At 31.2% G+C, this 25,108-nt stretch overlaps 3 protein-coding genes across 3 annotated transcripts; 2 read left to right on the top strand and 1 right to left on the bottom strand.

Annotated features, from left to right (window-relative positions):
• The first annotated feature begins 5,420 nt into the window (after nt 1-5,420).
• Nucleotides 5,421-7,540, top strand: P34 (P34 probable thiol protease). The gene is made up of 4 exons (NM_001251290.2): nt 5,421-5,981; nt 6,340-6,572; nt 6,686-6,838; nt 7,044-7,540. The coding sequence occupies exons 1-4, from the start codon at nt 5,513-5,515 to the stop codon at nt 7,326-7,328; spliced, it is 1,140 nt and encodes a 379-aa protein (NP_001238219.2). The 5' UTR covers nt 5,421-5,512; the 3' UTR covers nt 7,329-7,540.
• Nucleotides 7,541-11,371: 3,831 nt separating this feature from the next.
• On the top strand, nt 11,372-13,504 carry LOC100785552 (uncharacterized). The gene has a single exon (XM_003532706.5). It carries the CDS (start codon nt 12,150-12,152, stop codon nt 12,675-12,677), a length of 528 nt encoding a protein of 175 aa, XP_003532754.1. The 5' UTR covers nt 11,372-12,149; the 3' UTR covers nt 12,678-13,504.
• A 6,308-nt stretch (nt 13,505-19,812) lies between these two features.
• On the bottom strand, nt 19,813-24,194 carry LOC100810655 (protein LIGHT-DEPENDENT SHORT HYPOCOTYLS 10). The gene is made up of 2 exons (XM_003531211.5): nt 23,477-24,194; nt 19,813-20,180 (listed from the first exon to the last, which is right to left on the bottom strand). The coding sequence occupies exon 1, from the start codon at nt 24,024-24,026 to the stop codon at nt 23,523-23,525; it is 504 nt and encodes a 167-aa protein (XP_003531259.1). The 5' UTR covers nt 24,027-24,194; the 3' UTR covers nt 19,813-20,180; nt 23,477-23,522.
• Nucleotides 24,195-25,108: the final 914 nt, after the last annotated feature.

Here is a 25,108-nt window from a genome sequence, read left to right as displayed (position 1 = left end):
GTTACCTCTAAGTGGACTTACGTGTGTAGTCTGGTAGTGATAGCAGCGTCTCTAGCAGCTTTGCTAAGGTATTCAAGCGTTAAAGAGAAGGAGAAAGAATTGGAGCCTCCGTTTCACTGTCTCCGTATGAGGGACATTTCTCTCCATAGACATTATTTACAAATCCCAACGTTTGGGATGTGCGAAAATGAGTTTTGAACCTGGTGTTTAAATTTCACGATGATCCAATGATTAACGAGTCTGAAATCGTCGTTTTACTAAAATGGGTTTGGGTGTATATTAAAAAAAGAGAGGATTTTGAGAGGGGATGAAGGGAAAACAAAATTCAGAGGAAGACAAAGCATAGAGACGTATGTCAATGTGAAAACTGACCGACTTAATATGTCTCTATTTATAACTAGGGTACTCAGAGCCTATTATTTATTTTATTTTTCTTTATTTTATTATTTTATAAAAAAATTCTATTTTATTTCTTATCAAATGAATGAATAAAATATTTTTTTCTAAGGATGTAGATTTATTTTATTTACCTTAAAATTATTATTTTAATTAATAAAATTATTTCTTCTTATCTATTTAATTGTAAAAATCTCATTATTTTTTAAAAACTTTATTTATTTTTAAATAAAATCTTTTTTAATTTTAATTTAACACATTGTTGTGCGCCACCCTTGAGCAACCAATTAGTGTGGCCTTGGACGGAAAAGATTTTTATTTCTACACTGGCGTAAGTAATAATACTATTCAAGTCCTTATGGGATTAACCACTTTATTTTAATTGTGGGTTATGGTTCCGTGGATGGTGTAGATTATTGGATAGCAAAATAGTCATGGGGAAAAGATTGGGGAATAATGGATGGTTATATTTGGATCCAAAGAAAAACTGGTCATAAAGTGGGAGTATGTGGGATGAATTTTTTTGCTTCTTGGCCAACCAAAGAGAAATCAGCAACACTCGTGTCTGCTCGTGTTAAAGCTGATCAAAGAGTGGATTACTCTCCTCTTTGAGCAGTGAAGGTTCAATTATAACGAGTGCTTGTTTTCTTAGAGACAAGCATCATATATTGTATATGATTTTGTGACCATGCATGCCCCACGTAGTACTGACGTGAAAGCAAAAATAAAACACACAACTATATTTTCTCAAAAATAATAAAATAGAACACTGCCACTGTTGCATGTGTTTTAATCAACATATATATTCGCAGATGGATTTTCCTTTGCTTCATGCCTTTACCTTGACTATGTGAAAGGAATAATTAATGCCCTGTTTAATTAGTTTTTCCCATTAGCTAGCTAGCTAGCTACCGTCGAAAGGTTGATTTGTTTTTTAAAGACGGCACCCAATAATATGACAAGTACACATAAAAGCTTCAAGAGTCAAGCTTAGTCCTGAAGGGAGAGATCAAATGACATGTAGCATTAACTCTGATAGAGTAACAGCAAAATCCAAACTCTGAATACATCTTTATCATAATAAAAGTATGCAATTGAGCAGGAAAATATTAGACATTTTTTTTTCTATTTTTTAATTCATTAATTTATATAAATATAATAATTAAGATAATTAGAACAAATATATCTTCTAATTTGAAATAATTAAATTAATTATTATCAATATATTATATGTTTTAATTAAGCTAATTACGATTATTTTATTACTTCAAATAGTGCAATCTCTCATTTCAAACTTCATAACTAACCTAGCATTCTCCCGATCGGAGAATGGCTAGTTGGTTAAATAATGTTAGTGATTTGTTATAAATCTGTTAATGTTTGAGTTTTATTACACTGGATAAAAAATCTAGCATTCTCTCTTTTCTCACTAGCATATTAAATTAACGATCCAGAGATATTTATAAATATCTTTTTAATGCTTAATGACTCAATACACGGCCAGTCAAGATCAGCCTTGGCCGTATAAACAACCCTCATAACATGACATACAATTATAATGGAAAATTCTCATATAGCACAGTTATGAAGGGAAAAACATGGCACACAAAAGGTACTTCTTTTAACTATAAACGATTATGAAGTTTTCATGGAGAATAGTATGTTCGTCTTTTAACTAACCTAGCATTCTCCCAATAGGAGAATTAGTTGGTTAAAAAATGTTAATGATTTGTTATAAATCTGTTAATGTTTGAGTTTTATTACTATGGATAAAAAATCTAGCATTCTCTCTTTTCTCACTAGCATATTAAATTAACGATCCAGAAATATTTATAAATATTTTTTTAATGCTTAATGACTCAATACACGGCCAGTCAAGGTCAACCTTGGTCGGATAAACAACCCTCATAACATGACATACAATTATAATGGAAAATTCTCATATAGCACAATTATGAAGGCAAAAACATGGCACACAAAAGGTACTTGTTTTAACTATAAACGATTATGAATTTTTCAGGGAAAATAGCATGTTCGTCTTGATTCTCTTGAAGAACTTTTTAGGTACCTTTTACTAAGTTGGACGTGATTTTGTCTATGTTCAGGAGAAAATAAAGGATAAAATGTCTTTTGTGGACATGATTTTGATTGTGATTTCATGTTAAGGGAGTAAGGATGATGTAGTTTTATGTAGAGTTTGTAGGTCTTGGATCTTTTTCATTAATGAAGTCATTTGCTTCTTGAAGATCAATGACAACAAAATGAAGAAGTAAGAAAGGTGATTGGAGACCTCATTTTTAAGAAAAAATGAGTCAAGAATAAGCTTACCACCATAGGAAGTCATGAATAAGAGCTTGAAAGTAAGAGAAGATGAGTGGAGGGAGAGGGAGAGAGATGACACAAAATTTATGCCTCAAATAAGGTCTGAACATTGAAGTCTAATTTCTTAAATGATCAAAATTGAAAAAATACACACACAAGACCTCTATAGTTTAAGTGTCATTCAAAATTGGAGAAAAATTTAGATTTCTATTCAAATTTCACTTGAATTTGAATTTATAGAGTCAAATTTTGAGTCAAAATTTCATTAATTATAATCAGTGAATTTCAACTATGGTTTAGTCTGCTAATCCAATATCAAGTCCAAAGTTCTTCACTAAGTGTGCTTAGGTGTCATGAGGCATGTAAAATATAAAGGACATGTACAAAGTATGACCATATGATGTGACAATGAGGTGTAACAAGCAAATGCTCACCTTCCCTTTAGGCTGGTCCAAAATTTAATTGGATTGAGCTTCTCCCAATTCAATTAAATTTCTTTTTTAACACACACATCAAATAGTGCACTGAATGCACGTGAAATTACAAAACTATCTCAAATACAAAAACTAGTCTAGGTGTCCTAAAATACAAAGACTGAAAAATCCTATATTATCAGAGTACCCTCCTTACACTATGGAGTCCTAAATACAAGACTCAAAAATAATGAAATCCTAATATAATATATGTACAAAAATAAGTGGATTCATACTTGGTCTATTGATCGAAAATCTACCTTAAGGCTCATGAGAATCCTAAGGTCTTCTCCTGCATCTCTGACTCAATCTTTTAAGTCTCCAACCATGACTTTGGTAATGGGTTTTCTCCTTGAGAAGATTGCATTAAAGGAGGTCAAGTTTTTTTTTAAAGTCATCATAATATCAATGTGCTATCCAATAATTTTCCTTATGATTATTTTTTGTTCAGAAACTTAAATTGTTTAATGAATTTTTTTTTATCAATCGTGTATATTCATTTAAAAAACTCAAACCTAATATCTTATTTAATTAAGAGACTAAATTTAGTTTCATTCAAACTAATAATATATTGATCAAGTTCTTATTGCAAATGTAAGGAATAAATTAAAGGTGTAACGTATTTGTCAGGGAAACTAGTTAATATATATATATATATATATATATATATATATATATATATATATATATATATATATATATATATATATATATGAATTAATTAATATAATGGTTTAACTTTTTCAGAACTAACTTGGTTTATTTAGTTCATCAATGACTAATTTGATTTTTTTTAATTGTTAGTTTTTATTAGTGGTAGAGTTTAAACTCACAATTTCTTTATCTTTCAAAATATGTTTAATTAGAGTGATTTTTTTTCTGAAAATGAAAATGTTGATATACTTTAAAAGATAACTAAAAAAAGCTCTCAAATTACATTTTGAGTTGTTTCAGGTTCCATTGCCTTATTGCTAAAACTCCAACTAAAATAACAAATAGCACATGCAGGTGCAAACAACACGTTACTCTGATGAAGGTGATGTGCCTCTAGCAGTCTAGCTTATGAGGCTCGCTGCTTATCAACGATTCATCATTCCCCAAGACGTGTACGCAGATTAAACAATGGACAAAACTTCAATCGATTATAGAATAATAATTTTAACAGTGCCGACTTTTTTCTGTAAACAAAAGGCCAGAATCATATCGCACATCATCTTGAATGCAGTGTCGAGTTTGGACCATTTGAGTACAAAGCCAATATTGAATGATTTTTCGATTTTACATGTGTGAATCAGACAAAAGTGCATGCAATCACTTGCAAGTAAATTAAGGATACTAATCTATTCCTTTCATTTTATATGCTCCACTTTTATATAAAAAAATATACATTATTATATATGCATTATTAATTATTGCAGTATTATGCTATTGGTTTTATGGCCCTGCTAAATAACCTAAATGAGTCTAACTATTGCATATGAATCAAATGAAGGAAGAATCATGATCTAAACCTGAGTACCCAATGCAATAAAATGCGTCCTATTACCTAAACTTCAAACACACATTGCCATCGGACGTATAAATTAATGCATATAGATTATTTTGAGAAAAGAAAACATCAAAAGCTCTAAAACTTCTTTTAACTTTGAAATAAGCTGATAAAAATACGCTTTAAATCAACTGTGTGCTGTATATAAGCTGCAATTTCACATTTTACCAAACCGAAACAAGAATGGTAACAGTGAGGCAAAAATTTGAAAAATGTCCTACTTCACATTCACATCAAATTAATTACAACTAAATAAATAAACATCGTGATTCAAGCAGTAATGAAAGTCGAAATCAGATAGAATATACACGTTTAACATCAATTGAATTTTTTTTTAAATGGATATATACAAGTTTACTATTTTATATATAATGAAAATTCATTTTGTGTTAGCACAAAACTTACAGAAAGAGATAAATTTTAAATAAAGAGAATTATATCCAATTTTATAATCCAAAATAATCAAATTAAAGAATATTGGCTAGATAGACCGGCTTTTTCACTGCCCCTGCTGGATAATGAAAATTCATATCAAAACAATACAGAAGTTCTAGTTTAATAATAAAAAAGTTGGCAAACTGTCATTCCCTGTTGGTTTTTAAGCCAAATCACAATTCAATTACGTATCAGAAATTAATTTAAACCAAATATATAGCTACGAGGGAACTTCTTCAGTCATTACTAGCTAGCTCACTAATCACTATATATACGACATGCTACAAGTGAAGTGACCATATCTTAATTTCAAATCATAAAATTCTTCCACCAAGTTATGGGTTTCCTTGTGTTGCTTCTTTTCTCCCTCTTAGGTCTCTCTTCTAGTTCCAGCATATCAACTCATCGTTCCATATTGGACCTTGACCTAACCAAGTTTACCACACAGAAACAGGTGTCTTCACTGTTCCAACTATGGAAGAGTGAGCATGGACGTGTCTACCATAACCACGAAGAAGAGGCAAAGAGACTTGAGATTTTCAAGAATAACTTGAACTATATCAGGGACATGAATGCAAACAGAAAATCACCCCATTCTCATCGTTTAGGATTGAACAAGTTTGCTGACATCACTCCTCAAGAGTTCAGCAAAAAGTACTTGCAAGCTCCCAAGGATGTGTCGCAGCAAATCAAAATGGCCAACAAGAAAATGAAGAAGGAACAATATTCTTGTGACCATCCACCTGCATCATGGGATTGGAGGAAAAAAGGTGTCATCACCCAAGTAAAGTACCAAGGGGGCTGTGGTATGTGAAACCATTAATTGTTTTTACTACGTAATTACCACTCCTTCTATCTTAAAATAAACAGTTGTCTTAAATTGTTTTATATAAATTAAAAATAAAATAAAATAAAATAATATTTTTACCAAACTAACCTTATTAGTGAAAGAGATTACCATTAATACTAGATTTAAAAACTAAAAATATATTTATTAGAGTTATTGGTGAAAAAAATAATTAATTTTACGTTGAAAAGTTAAATGTGATATTTATTTTGCTACAATTTTTTTTAGTGTGACACTTATTTTGGAATGGGAAAATAATTATTAACACTAACTTTTTTTCTTTGTCTTGTGGTATGTGAAATCATTTTGATATATAGGAAGCGGTTGGGCGTTTTCTGCCACGGGAGCCATAGAAGCAGCACATGCAATAGCAACAGGAGACCTTGTTAGCCTTTCTGAACAAGAACTCGTAGACTGTGTGGAAGAAAGCGAAGGTTGTTACAATGGATGGCACTATCAATCGTTCGAATGGGTTTTAGAACATGGTGGGATTGCCACTGATGATGATTATCCTTACAGAGCTAAAGAGGGTAGATGCAAAGCCAATAAGGTCTGTGAATATATAACTGAATAATATGCATGCATGCGATTCCTTTTAATTAATTTAACCCTTCATCTCTTTGTTTAATTTTGTGCAACTTTTTTTTTTTTTTCTGGGAGTAGATACAAGACAAGGTTACAATTGACGGATATGAAACTCTAATAATGTCAGATGAGAGTACAGAATCAGAGACAGAGCAAGCGTTCTTAAGCGCCATCCTTGAGCAACCAATTAGTGTCTCCATTGATGCAAAAGATTTTCATTTATACACCGGGGTAAAGTAATATCTTACTATTTGGGAATTATTATTATTATTATTATACTATTTTTTTATCGGTCAATTTTGGTGGGAAAAGATTCGAAATCATGATTTCTTTCTTTTTCGGATCATCAAATTAACCTCATCAATTCATTATTACTGTACAGTATACTCTATAGTATTATTGTTATTGTTGTTAATTCATTAATTAATTTGTGCAGGGAATTTATGATGGAGAAAACTGTACAAGTCCGTATGGGATTAATCACTTTGTTTTACTTGTGGGTTATGGTTCAGCGGATGGTGTAGATTACTGGATAGCGAAAAATTCATGGGGAGAAGATTGGGGAGAAGATGGTTACATTTGGATCCAAAGAAACACGGGTAATTTATTAGGAGTGTGTGGGATGAATTATTTCGCTTCATACCCAACCAAAGAGGAATCAGAAACACTGGTGTCTGCTCGCGTTAAAGGTCATCGAAGAGTTGATCACTCTCCTCTTTGAGCCGTAAAGGTTCAATACAACGAGTGCTTGTTTTCTTAGGGACAAGCATTGTACTTATGTATGATTCTGTGTAACCATGAGTCTTCCACGTTGTACTAATGTGAAGGGCAAAAATAAAACACAGAACAAGTTCGTTTTTCTCAAATAATGTGAAGGTAGAAAATGGAACCATGCCTCCTCTCTTGCATGTGATTTAAAATATTAGCAGATGGTTTTTTCTTTGCTTCATGCCTTTTTCTTCAACATGCATGCTTCATCATTCTCCGGCCGGCGTATTTTAATTCAAAAAACATAGTTCATTGAGTATTCTAATTTCTATATAACCAAGTCAAATAAAAATATGTTAACAATTTGATACTAAGAAAATGTAGAAACATATCACATTATCTTGTATGTAAGAAACAATACTTCTTTCTTACATAAGTAACAATCTATCCAAACAAATCAAGATATATATATATATATATAACATTCTTTAAAAGAACGATGATGTTAGAAAGATTATCTTTTTTCATAGAATGTTTTTGTTGCATGTATTTATTTGTGCACTGCTTATGCCAACAGTAGAAAATAATAACATAAAATGATGAGAGATAAACAGTGACTCTTTCCATTGTGCAAGCAAGATTAATTGAACTAGTCCACTTTCTTTTAGGTTATATTTTCTGTTTACATTGACGTAAACAAATAAAAAAAAAATACACTATGAGGGTTGGTTGACATTAAAATGAATGGAAATAAAATAAATGGAAAGAAGGAAAATGACAATATCCATCACTAGATTCGGGAAAGGAGACGAGGGGGAAATAAAAAAAGTGAAACTAAAAAAAAACTATTTTGTGAGACAGAAAATGAAGCAGAAAGAAAATTTCATTAGAATAAAAAATTTACTCATTTAATTACCTACCATCATTATATTAAAATGATGTAAATATTATTTATTGTAATTACATTTTCTTTCTTCTTACTTTTGTTTATAATAAAACGATACAAAATGAGTATTTTTTCTCTTTTATTTCAAACTCGAAAATTCATATTTTTTATTCTTATTTGCACTTTTATTTTATTTTCTATTTTTTTATTTTTAACATTTTTCTATTTATTCTCATATTTTATTATTTTTATTTTATTTTTATCATTCATACGTTTAAAATTAATTTTAGGAAACAAATTACCTGCAGAATAAAATTCATTTAAAAGAAACACACGGCCCATTTTAGAAAAACTCCAAGCTGAAACGGAATCTCATAAGCCCAAACCTAATCAATAGGATAAATTAAAATCTAGCCCATTAACAACAAACACGAAAATTGGTCCCGAAAAGAAAATCCTAGGATTGGGTTCACAGAAAAGTCCAAAAGAAAAACATAACTAATAAAAAACGGATAATTTATTTACGTCTTCCCTTTTCCTTTATCTCTTCAGCTTATTTGTAAAATCATTGCAAACAGAGAGCAATACTGCAATTTTTTTGGACAAAAGATGCTTTATGTAAATGTGTACTGCTTTTTTGTTATCCTGTCACATTGACATAATGGAGGAGACTCCTTTTGACATAGGTTAGCAATTTATAACAGCTCTGGATTCTTTGTTAGTTTGTTTTCTTGTTTTAACAAATTTCTGCAATTCAATCATTAGGATTATGTAGACTAGTATGAACCAAATTATAGCAGCGTTATTACACAGTGAATATTAATTGTGAATTCCAAGGAATAGTTTTTTAATTTCGTATGACAGTAGATGTGAAATTGACAATAAGTTTAGTGACTAAATTAAAGAATTTATAACTTTTGATATTTAACCTCAAACTCTTTAAAATAGTCTTTTGTATACATAGACGATACAAATGTGTCACGCATGATGTTAAAGTTATTGTAAAAAGACTTAATGGACGGATCAACTTAATTGAATGAAAGACTACCCTTCCAGAGACTATTTTGTTAATGGAGAGATTAACTTATCTACGTGATGCAAGTCTTCCAAGATATACTATGTCCATCCCTACAATGATTACAGAACATAACTAAGACTTGGACATGTGGTGAATGGTGATATTAATAATACCTACAATAAAACTTTAACACTCCAGTTAGTTTAGATTGAGATGTATATTATATTGTGTTAGAATACTTATCTTGTAAATAAGATGAGGAAGCTCACCAACTCGGTAACTACTCCCTTCAACTGTCACTCAGGATCTCCAATAAGGATGTGGTGGGTTCCTACATTGTACAAACATAACTTATATTTTTTCAACAAAAAAGGAAAAAAAAGAAAAGAAAAAAGAAGAAGAATGCGAGTGCTGCGTGGGGAATAGAACTCGTCTCAACTCACGAGGGAATATGTTAATCTCTTAAGTCAGTCTTATCCGCATAATAAAACAAAGTTAACTTGGCATCTAAATTTGGATGATACAGAGCAAATAGAATATCAAAGCCCAGCTTTGGACCCTCCCTCTCAGTGCCTCACATGATGCCCACTAACATCTGCATCTGCACCTAGCTATTTAAAGAGCGGGCCACATTATGAATGTGATATAACTCAAATTAACGGGCATTTAAATACTTTTAACTGCATCTCTTCTTTTGGCAAATTCTCACAAGGCTTGGCTAATTGCTATCAAATAAAAAGTTCCATAACGCAACAAGACATATACTAAATCATATCATCAATCACCCCTACACTAATTCCTAGCTTCCCCTAATAGATTAGAACAAATCACTTTCTTGGATGTCATTATCTTACTTTTGAATTTTTGTTTTTTTGTTTTTTTACTTAAAAGCCTCTTTGAAGTTTGAGCTACCACTCTTTACATAACAAGGAATAAAACTACACCATCCAATGCCAATTTGGCGACATTCATGACAAAAATAACGTGTTGGTGAGTGTGCCTGTCTCATTCAGTTTCAGTTTCAGTTAGTTGAGTATCTTTAAAAGAGAACTATGATATTTGAAGTTGAAATCTTAACGCTTATAATTTATAAACTTTGAACAATTAGGAAATGAGAGTAACATCTCTTGTCGTACAGTAGTCTACTAGTAGAGATATTAGGTATCTTTCTGAGGTAGATAGGTGGTACTGTCATAATTTTGATTTGAACCGTGTCATTAAATTTTGCATGAATCCCATATAAGTCATTATATATAGAGTGACAATCTGTGTAGACAATACCTAATAATCATTATCTCATTATCTTTCTAAGAAAGTGATTATTAGTGATTGTGAAGCTTTGGCCCCAAAGAGAGTTTTGCACTACTGTACAGATAATGTTTATGCCTTACCATCATTACCTCATCAATATCAATATGGTAATGGTACTAACGGACAGAATAGAAGAGTAGGTGTACTTGACTTTAATTCAATGTATAATGTATGATAGATGGCAAAAGTGGTGAAATTCCATGTATGAAAAGAAAGAAAAGGAAACGGATAAAAGCATTTTGGAAGGGTTGCTCTTGAAGATGTGGCTAGCAGACAAATTAACACATTGGCCATAGTCAAAGCACTTCACAAACATAAAAGCCATATTACACTTCACTTTCCAATGAAAACCACAATCCACATGGTCTTGCTTGGGGATATTGAACGATCACAAACTCTCCTCTTAAAAGAAGATCTATCTCCTCCATCCTCTACGCTGTACCCCATTTCCCAGCGCTCATACCCCAAATTTCACTCCAAACAAAACACATTCTCTTTCTCTCATTGACTGACCCTACTTTACCACCCTTTCTCAACCAAACTTAAGCGTTAAATAAATAAATAATAATCAATAGTATTCATTCAGGGGTCTACAAGTGTCAACTTTTTATCGAGACACGTATGTCTTTACATGACGCATTCAAAATGGGTCCTAAGTTTTTGATTGCTGAGAAGTCCCATCGTTCAATATACCATTAGTATCCCAATCTTTCAGTCCTCCCAACCTAATATTATTGAACTCAATAAAGGGAAGAGACTGTTAGCTCGAGGGATGAGGGTGGGGTAGGGTCCCTAAATTATGTATCAAAAGCCAAACTACAGGGTGTTATGCAATTATTCACACCATGAATCTCCTCCTAACCTAGCACCGAAAATATTCCTCCCACCTATTCAAAAGCAGCAAACCAAAAATTAACAAATTTGAAAAATAGGGGGAAATCTTTTATAGTATATATATAATTCTTATTTATCAGATTAGAATATTTTTATTTCTGTGAGTTTTCTTAACCATATTCTATCTAAAACATAATCTGCACACTTAGTATTTTCTATTAATTTTTATTTAAAATATCTTAATTTAATCATAAATATTCTCTTTTAATAGTATATAAAGATACAAATACAATTCATATCTCATGTGTTCATGAGTTTGAATTCTATAGTGAATATGAGATGTCATTGATGAGTATAATTTATGGATATTTTTATAAGTATATTTGGAATGGTAAGTAAGAACTAACTTGATCATGGTCAGGTACAAGACTCAATACAATGAATTTTTTATAAAGCACCCAGATATGTATATACATAAATATGTATACATATTTTTTAATTTATAGATTCATGTAGTAGTAAAAAAATATCATGATTCCAGAAGTTAATTAACAACCAAATATTTTTCCCTTTAAAAGATGGATCATATTGATGCACAATTAATTTATACGATCGAATTTGCCCCCTCTCTAATTAAAGATTAGCAAAAAACAGAGAAAGGAGCAAAGATAATAAATCTCAAGTCTGAAAAGAAAGAGCCAAATCCGTTTCCTCCCCCACAGTATATTATTTACTCTCTCCTCAAGACAGACACCAATGCTAAAAAAGGGAAGGGAGAAAAAGCCATGAGAAATTGCATAAGGTGCTGCATCTCTTGCATCTTCCCATGTGGGGCTCTCGACGTGATCCGCATAGTGCACTCCAATGGCAGAGTAGAAGAAATCAGCGGCACCGTCAAGGCCAGTGATGTCATGAAGGCACACCCCAAACATGTCCTCAAGAAGCCATGCTCTTCCCCCGCCGATGCCGCCGGCATCAGCGGCGGGGTCCACAAGATCGTGGTGGTGCCACCCGACGCTGAGCTCCAACGTGGCAAGATTTACTTCCTCATGCCACTCCCTCCTACTCCTCCTACACAAGAGAAGAAGAACCGGCAGAGAAAGAAGAAGAGGAAGGAACATAGAGAGAGAACTATGAACAACACCAACAACGCGTCCATGATTACGTCTATGACTAGCTTGCTTGTCTCTGATCGCTACTTGAATGATATACTCTCAGAGAAGGTGTCAAGTCAAAGAGACAGAAGAAGAGGGCGTGTTGCTGTGTGGAGGCCTCACTTGGAGAGCATTTATGAGTCACCTTCTGATCCGTAACAATTCTTCTTCTTTCTTTTTTATTCACAAATCACAGCCTTTGCCTAAGGGTCATGTCATGTCCATATAGTTTATATTATAATCCTCATATTATAGGCTTCCAACTCCATTTTTTCAAAATATGTAGAGAGAAAATAAATAATATTTCCTTTTTTTTCAATGTTTTACTCTGCTTCTTCTGCAAAGGTTGCTGTGTACATAGGGTTGTCCATATAATATGAGGTTTGTAATTAACCAGTTGGAGAGTTTAAGTTATATTAGACCACCATAGGGTATGTTTTCATCAAGGTTTTATTAAATGGTCAGTGACACAACTTCAAGGTTTTTGAGGTTTCAGGAGATATAAGGTTGATTGAGTGGTTAAGAAAAAAGAAAAACTAACAATTAACATTTGTCAATAATTTTTTTTAGATTTCTGTGGTTGTATAATTTTCTGTATCGACTACATTTAATTTTTTGTAATATCAAAGATCAGAGTTTTAATGTGACGACAATTTAAAACCTTGGTTTTGATAGCAGAATTTTGAGTTTTTATGGTCGTGTTACAGACTTACAGTTGGTGGGGCATGAAATTGATCAGACGGTGTTATATTTTGTAATTTTCTAGAAGAGGTGAAACAAGAGAAGAATTCTGTAATGGGTTTCAATTTTTTTTGCTTTAAATTGTTGAAGCTCGGAATTTAGAATAGTACACGCTACAAAGATAAACTATGATTGAGATGCAGATAGAACGATCCTACTTCTACAGTGTTGCACTGTCATGCCTTATTTTGTATTGGATGAAAACGGAAGGTGATTGCGACATGATAGATATTATGCTTTTGCTAGCAATTGAGTTTTTTTATTTACCATTATTTCTATTGATTCACTTAGGAAAATGACACAGCACTTTCTATACAGCACTGAGCTGATCATAAATTCATAATAGAATTAATTGAAGTTGATAATTTTACCCTTTTTTTCTGAAGTGGGAAAAAAGAAAAAATTCTTTTGGACCCCCAAATGGAGGAGGACAAATTCATTCATGAGTGTCTAATCTATGCAGTGCAAAGCCATGTTGTACTTCACCCCACTGCAAACAAGTGAGAGAAGAAAAAAAATTAAAGAAGTAAAGGGAAAGGTGAGGTTAGATGAAGAAAAGGCCAAAGAGATAAATTTGTGGTAAAAAGAATTGAAAGTCCCCACATTGCTTTCCAATAATATTCTAATAATGCACTGTTATGCTAAGTTTGCATAAATGAGCGGGATATGGCTTTAGTTTAAGCATTTTATTCTTTTGGGTATGGTTATGAATGGGAAACTGGTTTGGTTAGTGGCAATGGCATCTGCAAAGGTTATTAACACAGGAGAGCTTGACGTCTGGGATTGGCTGGATGGCATGGGCCTTGAGCAAAGACTCTATTCTAGTTTATTTCTGGTTCTGATTCTTAATTTTGATTTTCCTTTTTTTTTTCCAAGAGCATTTATGGGCTTTTTTTTTACTTGAATGTTCCACCATCAGTGGCCAATAAAATGTAGACAAAGTAGTTAGTGTATAAATGAATTGCAATGTAATATGGCCCAATTCAGGTGCCAGTAGATATCTAGTTTACAAAAGTTATGCAGAGTAGTAAGTTTTTTTTTTTTTGCTGAGTGTTTTTTTCCAGAGTAGTAAGTTAAAATGTAGATTAATAATATAAACTTTTCTAAATTATTGTTATTATATACCACTGGAAAACGTTGTGCGACAATTAAATTTTTGTTTTTTTTGAAGTCGACAATTAAATCTTTGATCGACTAAAAGAATTTTTTCTGTTCATCTCATGATATGTCAGTGTCGTCAGTGTGGTTCTGGTGAAAGTAAGCATTTTCATGTTCTCCTAACCAGAAAATTTATTACTAAAATTTTATGCTAGAGTATTTATCTATCTGGCAGTTATCAGTTATCGTGCTTTTTCTTATATAGAAATAAATTGACATGAGAACAAATAAATCACGACAATGCTGTGACTCCGTTGGTTACATAAAATTTTAGAAGAGAAAAAAAAATGTATGAAAAAAGCTAACAATATACTACTCTTTAATATATTTATATATTCTTTTAATCACACTTTGTATCTATGATTAGTTGGAATTTAGTGTAAAAATATATTTTTTTAGTTTTATCACTTGTTATTTAATTAATGAGTATTTTTTAATAAATTCTAATAATTAGAAACAATGTGTTATTACCATCCTTCAAACTCAAAGAATATTTTTGTTGTTTTATTAGGGAGAGAAATAGAGAAAAGAAAAAACAAAGCATAAGACCAAAAAAAAAAATTAAATCTCCTTTTGCAAGAAGATAACGAATTGTATGTGAAACCCACTCAAAATTATAATTTTAATGTTGTTGATTATTCTCTACCACTAGCTTCCTCAAAATTTACATATATTATTAATAAAATGTATTTTTACAAGAAAACTTCATTTTCTTTGTCTTCAATTTTTTATCCAACAAAACATGTAAAGAGAAAACTAAACTTTTTTTCTTTCTATTTTACTTCTCTTTTAATTATTTCAATCTACAAAACCCTTAAAATTCTACCAATTTCTTACTCATTTTATCCTTTCTCCTATAGTCCTTCTTCTTTCTACCCTACTTATTTTCTCCCTCATTCTCAAAGGAATTAGCTACACCACCAACCACTTGGATCAAAAAGCAAAGCCACCTCATTGATACACAACCAACTGCCCCTTCAAGAAATAATATGTCATACTTTAATTTAAAGCTATAAGGTGAGAAAGGCAAGCGGATAGTGTGTGCTTTAAAAACTCAGACTATAGGTCTTCTTATATCATAATCAAGATAAAGACTAATTTCTAATCTTGTCACATATCTTGTGAGTAATGAATGAAATAAAACATGTTCATATAACAATTTCCAGTATCATGCCACTAATAATCTATAAATATATATTTTTTAAATAAATACTTCCACCAACTAAGGCGATGGATCATACCATGGAGTTTTGTTTCTTCGTAACTCAAACTAATTAAGTTATACTTAAATTTGCTTTACAATATGTATATGGTCAGGTTTAACAGTTGTACTAAATTTAATGGTGGTATATATGAACTAAACACAAACTAAAATCAAAATTTATTGTCTCTTAAGAACACACACACACAAAAAAACATATACGAAAATGAAGAAAATATAAAAATTTAGCAGCCATGATCCCATCAACATTAAGATAACTAACTACATTCCTAATTTCATTACCTAAATGTCCCGTAAAAAGATTTAATATAGGATGACACAACAATCACAATAATGATTGCAATAATGATAATTATGGTGATCATCATGACAATTGTAACGAAAATGATTATAATGATGATGATGGTCATGTTGGTGATAAATTTAAAATATTTTAAAATAACATAAATTAAATTTTTAAGATATTTAATTTTTTGTTTGATGAATATTTTAGAGATTTTATGGATAAATAAAATTGTAATTTGAATTTAAAATATTTTAATTTTGATTTTTCATTTTAATATAATAGTTAAAATTAATTATTCCTATTCTCACATATGATACGTCATATATATATATATATATATATATATATATATATATATATATATATATAATATTTTTAAATGGATTTTTAAATATTAATTTATCTTAACATATAGAAATTATCTAAATGAATTTTATCTTTTTAAACAAAATATTCTTCACTCACATATCACATAGTTAAGAATCAAACTCCTATATGTTTAAAAATCTTAGCTACGTACCTATCAACTTTGTAGAACATTATTAGTTAATTAATATAATTTCAATGACTTATTATTGAAATATAATCACTAAAATACCTCCTCTTATTAGAGGTATTCAAAATCAAATTAAATCATTTTAAATTATTATAAAACAAAAAAAATCAAAATCGACCAAACTGAAAATTAAAAAAAATTGCTTTTTTTTATCACAGTTTAATTCGCTTTTCAATTTGCATTCGTAAAAACTAAACCAAATCAAACTTCATGTTGATTATGTTAATTTTTCTCTTATGCTCCTATTTAAACTTTAAAGTCTCATAACCCTATACTATAAGGACATTTTGACAACATATAACTAATTGTGTATGAATAATTTGTAATATACTTCTTTTCATAAGAGATTCATAATATAGTTATTATCAATTAGTTATTAAAATTTACATCATGTCAATTTTTTTTTGTTAATTGTTAGATTAAAATTATTTTTTAAATTATATAAAAATAAATTAATATTTAAAAAAATTACAAAATTAATCCGAACCCAACTGTAAAAATAGATTTGATTTAGATTTAATAATGTATTTAAACTAAACTGAAATCACATATTATTTTCTTCTTTTTTTCATTAAAATCCCTCCTCTATTCTCTTTTCAACCAAACAAAATATCTAATTAAAATCTATCTCCTCTCTTCGTCTCCTTTCCTTTGAAACAGTCCCCTAAGTACTGTATTAGATATATCTCGCTGATGAGAAGTTTCAAGTTTATAAAATCTTGAGCTCTCAAACAACTAATTCTTTTGATAAAGTAGTCCCGAGTTCTTGTTAGTAATATTGAAGCTTATGGAATTGGCATGAGGTGTCGGTGCTGGAACAAAATATAATCAACATAGAGCAAGTGAACAATTTGATATGAAAAATGAATTGGAAGACACAAGTTTCAAAGTTTGGAGTTATAAAGCTAATTTGATTTGATGGTTAAAAGATAAAAAAAAATGGTGGATTCAAATCTCTCTCACTAGTGAAAATCAACAAATTAACAACTAATATTAACCTTTAAAAAAAAAACCAATGTTCCGAGTTTTACTTGGGATTGACTTGATTAAAAGGTGGGACGTCCAATTCAGATGATAACCTGCCTAAAATTTTTAATTTATATGTCAAAAGATCTAATTAGAGGGATAGGATAGGGATTACGGAGTGATGACAGATTATCTTTATGCAGATTTTCGAAGTATCTGCAATTTATATATAATGAAGATTTTTCTTGGGATATTATTGTGAATTCTTGAATCTATTGAAATGCGGTTAGTATTCTGATATGAACGACAAATACAAATAATTGAACCCCGAAAGATAGGGTGGATTTTGCATTCTCACGTGTCTTCTATATCAATCAAGTTAATAATTTGTTGAGTAAATCTTTCTTTTAATCCTTGATACAAATTCAAGTTTTATTCGTTTCTCATAGACAAATGCTATTAACATTGTGTTTAGAATTTTTTTTCTTTTTCTATAAATAAACTAATCATTTTAATGGCGGAATTGTCAACTGGACACTCTACACTTTTGAACTCCTATATAAATAAAATTTCAAATTTGGATCCCGGTCATTTTTTTTTTTTATTTTACCTTTAGCTAATAGAAACTGGAGAAAAAAAATATAAAAACAGACATAAAAAAGAAATGAACTTTTAGTGATTGCAGAATCTTGTTAATGTTTTAAGCAAGTACCCCATATATGTTCTTTAGATATTTTTTAACACATTTTTTAACATAATCTTTATTATTTATTGATTAAGTAAATTTCATATGGATCTCATCAAATAAATTTGGGCTTACTCCCAAAATTCATATAATTTTTTTTTCTTACGATAAAAATATATTCTAACATATCTCAGCCATTTAATATGATGATCTCCCCTCTAATGTAGCACAAAAGTTAAAATTAGTTATTATACTAACTTTTTTTTGGATAAACAGTTTTTATATTAGCTAGCTTGAAAAGATACGAAGAGCAAAACTACCTGTCTTGGCCATCATGTATGATATGTTGAAGTTTAGTTCTTCGTGTCTAACTCAAAGATAAGAAGCGATTATGACATTTTAATAGAAAGTGAATCTTTATATACCTTAATTAATGTACCTAACAGGATTCTTAACACTCTAGCATTCGAAGATATTTTCTACAGGGTGGATGTTATGAGAAGTCTAAGATAAAGATAGCATGATTAAGTTAGGAAAAAGTTGTCTGTTAGCATAAGGAGTGTGGTGGCCTTGGGATATAAGATCTGCAGAAGTTTAATATCAGCCTAGCCTCTTTGGTAAATGGAAGTGGAGGTTTTCTTGTTGAAAAAGACAGTGTGGGACAATATTAATTCTCCAGTTCAAGTATGGCAATTTTGATTCTCCAGATTCTTTTAATTTATGGAACCATAAAAGTTCATCTTCTTGGTGTAAGGACTAGTGCAACATTGAGTTTGGGCCTAATATTACTCTGAATTGGTTCCAAAACAGGGTGTAAAGAAGGTTGGATTGTTCTGGCATGATAATTGGCTAATTTTACTCTGAAATAATCCTTGTCTAGATTATTTCAAATTTCAAAAGATAAAAATGTTGTACCTTGCAGATATGGGGGAATGGTGAAAAATAAAATGATCTCCGGGTTTGTAAATTGAGGTGGAGAAGGGAGCTTTTCGTCAAGGAAAAAGACTAATCACTAAAGGAGTTTATGTCCCTATTAAATTCAATCTCCCTATTTAAGGAAAGGGCAGATGCATGGGTTTGGAAATTGGATAGCTCACTTGTTTTTTAATTAAGTTGCATCTGCGTACAGGTTCCTTCGGAATTAGTAGTTATCTCTAACTACCGATTTTGATCTTTGCAAAAGTTTCGTGAAATACCTTGTCCCTCAAAAAGCTTCTTGCCTTCTCATGCCAACTTCTCTTAGATATATTATAATATTACCAACAAAAAGGGGATTATTTGGAAAAAAAATATCATCATTAGTAGTCATAGAACTACTACATCATATGCATTATGTAACCATCTTTTTTGGCTTGATACATTGATACAGCTCGTTTAGTGTTGTCATTTACGAATGATACATTACACTGTTAGCTAGATATACTATCATTTTAATTTTTATTAGACAAAGGCTATGCAAATAAAAACGCAGTCATAACACCTAACAATTTTTTTCTGGTAGTATATGACATTTTTTTTGTAGTGTCCCAAGTCTCCATCGTCCACTTAACAATTTGTTTCAAGGAAAGCACAACTTTTGCAACTCTGCTAATTAAGTTTACATTGAATATTTTCAGCAGTATATGCATCAAGTTGAAATCCAAGAAGTTCACATCAAGATTAAGACATCATACTACAACGTACTAATTAATCCAAATTAATGTAAATTCCAACTCTTTCAATATAATGCCTAGATATATTTGCGTAGTTGATAATGCTTGAAAGTACTATAAGGAAAAACTACTGCAAGAATGTAAAGCCAGCCATTCTTGTTGTTTCTATTTTGGAGTAGAGGTCTCATATGTTAGAAGAAGTTACAAGGTTGTACATCTCTAACATGCATTTTAAGATTTACTGCGAGTAAATGGGCCTAAAAGGATTTTTCTGTTCTGAACTACTTAGTGAAATATCACTGATTTTCTGTAACAATTTTTGGTCCAAGCAGCTGAGATGCTCTTTTTTCAAAGTGCCAAATCTGCTATATCCAATTAACTCGCTCGTATATGGCCCTGCATGCAAAGAATATTCAGCAAAGTGACTTGTTAAAGCAATAAAATTAACCCTTTCGAAAAAGAAAAAAATAAATCATTTTGATATATCATGCATACGAAACATGCATGAGTAATTTCTTTCTATGCATGATGGTAACTGAAGTTTCAAGTTCCAAAACAAATTTCACTCTGAAATTTGTGTGTTACAAATTAAATCAAAACACAATATTCAATGTAATGAGACAAATGTGACTATTCTTTACTTTTGACACAAAAAAAAAGTGGTGTCAGAATTCATGTTCTTGAATCATGAAAAATACCAGCATGGACATAATATATAGAATGCCAAAAAGGCCAAAATTCAAGGCTCACACACACACACGTGTGTGTGCAGGAAGTAGCGAGATGTCTTTTTTTTTATTTATTTACAAAAAAGGCTTCAGACTTCTTGTTCAGAGACACACAGAAGTAGAGAGGTCTCTATTTTTGACAAATACACACACACAAACATTAAATTTGAGATGAAAATAGGGTTCACATTCATGAATCATAGAACATGAATGTAGAGCTTTGGATCTTATTATTGATGTTTTTTTTTTCATTTTTAGAGTTTTGGACCTGTAGAAGAAAACTTTTAAATTTGTGAGGTAGACATTGATGAAAGGAAGAAAAATCTTGAAGGAAGATGAAAATTTGTGAAAAATAAGATGCATACACCCAAGGAATGGAGAAAAATGAAGAATAATCCATTAGATAACAACATTGGAGAAATTTCTAAGAGAGTTTCTATTCGATCTTCTCTTAGAAATGTTTGTCATTATGCGTTTTGTTTCTCAAATTGAGCCTAAATTTATGGATGAGACTACTATTGATGATTTTTGCATGGTAGTTTACGCAAGAGTAACTCAATCAATTTGTTAGAAATGATGTGTGGGAGTTGGTTTCTAGGTCTCCTAATAAACTAAAAATGGGGACAAACGGGAGTTGTAGGAATAAACTGGATGAGTTTTTATGGTAAAAAGACAAAGATCAAGAGTGCAATTTTTTAAATTAAAAAACAAGAGTTGTTACTATTGTAAAAGTTGCAAGAGCAGGAGTTTTCTTCTCTCCTTTAATTATGAGAAAAAATTCATCTTGATGACAAAAGAAGTAATTAAATGACTCTAGTTTGTGGCACATGCAAAAGACTAGGGCACTTGAACCACAATAGCCTCAAGTTGCTTTCTCAAAAGATGGTGTATGGTTAGCTTACAATTTGAGAAAATCTAGTGTGTATGAAGGATATGTATTTTTGACAAGCATGGCAACCATTTTTAAAGGATATGTATATATGTTTCTCCTCCTCCACTTGTTCTTCTTTCAAAAAAACTAGAGCCAAATTAACAGTAATTTATAGCCTATATGCACAACCTCAAGGCTTTGTCATTGAAGGCTAAGAGGAAAATGTCTATAAATAAATATAAATTTTATGAGATGAAATAAAGCACCAAGAGCATGGTATAGTAAAATTGACAGGTACTTCATTAAGAAAAAATTCCAAAGAAGCATGAGTGAGCCTACTTTGCATGTCAAGTATCAAGGTAATAATGACATTCTTCTTATAGCACTTTATATTGATGATCTGGTGTATACATGTAATAGCATGAAAATGATTGAGAATTTCAAAATAGAGATGACAAAAAAGTATAAGATAACTTATTTTGGCTTGCTACAACACTTTCTTGGTATTGGGGTTTATCAAGATGAAAATGGTGTTTTCATTAGTCAAAAGAGATATGCTTAAAACAAATATGTTGAAGAAGTTTGGTATATATGAATGGCTAAAAACTTGTTAATACCCCTTTGTAGTGAATGAAAAATTAAGAAGAGAATATGGTGGAAGATTGGTGGATGAAAGCAAGTATGTATTGATGCTTGGTTGGAAGCTTATTCTATCTCACTGCAACATGATCCAATTTGATGTATTTGCTGCTAGAATTGTTGATTTGATGATATGAAAAACACTTTCAGTTATGTATTTTCTGGTAGGGCCAACAAATTATTGAAGCCTTTGTTGGTATATCCACGTACACACAGGCACTAAAGCTTAAACATATATAAACACTAGACTCGAATATCAAATCCTTCCCGCCACAACAACTCAGGTAAGTTTAAGTGATCAGTAATCTAGCTATTTATCTATCTATAGAATTTTGTTTTTTCTTTTATTTAATATATAAAACAAATCTACCATTTCACTTTCTCTACTTTAATTTTCTTCTTTTAGAAAATATTTATTTTTACATTTTTTTTAGCTCTATTATATCACAAGAATAAGAAATACAGACATTATTAGATAACTGTGATAAAGTGGAGTCAGCTTCCACTAATAAGAGACAATAAGTATATAACAATTTAGCTAGAGAAAGTCACGAGACAAACAAAAAGGGTATGTCCAAGGCCCCTTGTCTCTTCACATGCATAAACAAAAATAAGCATTAATAAAAGAATGACTAACATTGATTAAATAGACCTTCATGTGGAAAAATAATTAAGTTTTTTTCTCGTTAAACCATGAATTTAATGTTAGAAGACTTTCTATGGACCACAAATACACATATACAAATAGTTGAAGGACAATTGTTAGTTATTAATAAAAATATGTATTTCTTTAAAATTACAACATGTGAAGTGAAAGACTTCCAATTCTTCCAATATGTTATGATCGATCTCTATAGCAACGTCAGGTTGTGTATGTAATCACATGCAACGTATGATATATAGATCAAGCTCACACATCCATGGGGAGCACAAGAAATCTCGCAGAATCACAAAAGGCCCAAATTTAGCATAAAGAAAACACCTGATAGTATTTAATTAGGAAACTGCAATAACAGTGTTTTGAATGATAGGAGAGAGAAAGAAAGAGGAGGGATGAGAGAAACACTATTCTTTCTAGTCTCATCATTACTCTTAGCCTTAGCCAGTAAAATATTCTTCAGCCAAACCTTTTTCCAATCGACAATGAAATATTAGGGTTCTTATTCTGCTTCTAGGGTTTTGTAAGCTACAAATGACATCTCCAAACACACTTAATTGACGATTTTTTTAGCCTATTTAGTTATAAAAGCTTCCAATTTCTCAATAATCTGTTTTCTCTCTCTCTCTCTCTCTATATATATATATATATTAATGGATATTATTCTAATATACAAGTTGCGAGTTAGTTTGTAATTCAAGCAATTCAAAGGGTTGATGCTTTGCATGAATAAAAATTAAACATATATAAATTGGAGCAACAATTATGTGCACCATATATAATATGAAAAATTTACCGTTCATATCATATATATATATATATATATATAGATATATATCATCTCAAGAAGCTTGTTGCTCGATATCTTTAGCTCTTTGAGTCCCCTTGAGAATTGGGTTTCTCTTCTTCTTCTTCTTCTTATATGGGATCCCTCTAGCCTTTGCCTGACACTCCTTGACCTCACGCAGGTACACCCGAATGGCTCCTCCTCCAAAGGGATTAGTCTCTGGCGATCCGCCATGCTCCTCATAGGCAGCGCGAAGCCGGCCTATGAGGGCATCGAGGCTACCCCATGCTTGCCTGAGAGGGCAGGCACAGGGTGCAGGAGGGGTGGGCTGGCCAAAGAAGATGCAACCGTGCAAGTGGACCTTGGTTTTCCCAAATTGATCGAGGTACCGAAGGAAATCCAACACATGGTTGAAGTTGCACTGAGAGAGTGGAACTGGGGGACTCTGATTCCTCAGGTACTGTCCAAAGGTGTTCCAGTCTCGCCGCTTTTGTGACTCATAGCGACTCAGTGGTTGTTGTGATGAGGAGGAAGAACCATTTTGAATTTGAGTAGACATGTTTTGGTTTGGTAACTGTGTGCTATGGTAGAAGAATTAATGGCTATAGAGATATGGATGTATATGGAGTTTTGGGAAGAAATAAGAGGGTGAGTGAGAGAAGGAATGAGGCGAAAGAATGTGTTGGTGCAGTGGAGAAAGATGAAAATCACGTCTTGTGGTCTTTTGAGAGGACAGAATGTGGGGCCTTTGAAGGTGCTTTTCTTCTCCTCCTCCATCTCTTTCTCGTATTTGTATTTCTACCTTTTACGTTGTTTTTACACTATACGTACATGTTTCACTAGATGGGAAAAGAGATGCTGCTTGGGTAATTATATAGGATATGGAATCATCAATAATACAATCACACCAATCATCATTTTTCACAATAGGCATTATTGTCACTTTGGTAATGGTTTTGCGTTGGACCCTCTTTTCTTGATTTTGTCTAATCCAGTGGGAGCCGACTAGAAATACCCTACTCATTAGTCGGCGACCTGGTGCTTATAGTCCAAATGCTGCTTGATTTTTAGGATTTGTCTTCATTAATTATTAAAAGGATAAAATTTAGATATAATTCTTTAAGTACTTTTAATGTTGTTTTTTTTTAATAAGAATTGGAGTTTTATTTTAATACTCAACATAATAAAGATTTCATTAGATGCTAACATAGATCGTTGAGATAAAACTTTAATTCTTAAAACCAAAAATCTGTAAAGAATTATATCTAAGTTTTATCTATAATTTATTAATAACAATAATTTAATCAACTTGGTTATGAGTGCTGTTTGGCACAGGAAAATGATAAAACATATATATGTATATATTCTATTTGGAGGCCCCAACATAATTAATAAGAATAAAGTAATAAATAAATTAACTGGATAAAAAAGTAATAATGAACCACAGTGTATGATTTGATATTTTAATGATCAGGTATAGTTTTTTTTTTGGTAATTTTGAATGGGGTTATTTTGAGCCTGATCTGTGTATGTGCCTTAGTGATGCAGTATAAATTGCTTGTAATTATTGTTGTTGAGATAGAATTCATGGTCAGCATAATTTGTAAGAAAAAGTAATTGTTAATTAGTTTAAGACTCTTT

This window comes from Glycine max, chromosome 8 (assembly GCF_000004515.6).
Source record: "Glycine max cultivar Williams 82 chromosome 8, Glycine_max_v4.0, whole genome shotgun sequence".
In the NCBI taxonomy this organism is placed as follows: domain Eukaryota; kingdom Viridiplantae; phylum Streptophyta; class Magnoliopsida; order Fabales; family Fabaceae; genus Glycine; species Glycine max.
This window is presented reverse-complemented; position numbering and strand designations above follow the sequence as displayed.